General features: G+C 56.2%; 1 protein-coding gene across 1 annotated transcript in view; it reads right to left on the reverse strand.

The window, feature by feature from the left end:
- Window positions 1-3: 3 nt before the first annotated feature.
- DPF2 (D4, zinc and double PHD fingers family 2) overlaps window positions 4-329 on the reverse strand; it is a gene marked incomplete at both ends in the record, with an annotated part of 1,224 nt that continues 898 nt past the window's right edge. Inside the window, 2 exons of the mRNA XM_009875684.1 lie at window positions 4-78; window positions 189-207. Coding sequence (XP_009873986.1) covers window positions 4-78; window positions 189-207 — 94 coding nt within the window. The remainder of the gene's footprint in view (window positions 79-188; window positions 208-329) is intronic.

A 329-nucleotide genomic window follows, 5' to 3' on the forward strand; every position in this document is an offset into this window, starting at 1 on the left:
CCCTCTCCGCTTGGGCGTGTCTTCCTCGTAGTCCTCGTCGTCCAGGTCGTCCAGGAAGTCGTCCGGCTCCAGGATCCGCTGGGAAAGGGGAAGAGGAAGAAGAAAGAGGGGAAAAAATCGGGGAGAGAGATCCGTCAGCGCCGCCTCGGGGCCAGAATCGCCCTTCCCTGAAACTGTGGGGCCAGAACTTCCCTTCTCCTGAAATTTTGGGGCCAGAACCGCCCTTCCCTGAAATTCTGGGGCCAGAACCTCCCTTCTCCTGAATTTTGAGGCCAGAACTTCCCTTCCCTGAAATTTTGGGACCAGAATCTCCCTTATCCTGATATTTG

This window comes from Apaloderma vittatum, unplaced genomic scaffold (genome assembly GCF_000703405.1).
Source record: "Apaloderma vittatum isolate BGI_N311 unplaced genomic scaffold, ASM70340v1 scaffold29848, whole genome shotgun sequence".
Classification (NCBI taxonomy): domain Eukaryota; kingdom Metazoa; phylum Chordata; class Aves; order Trogoniformes; family Trogonidae; genus Apaloderma; species Apaloderma vittatum.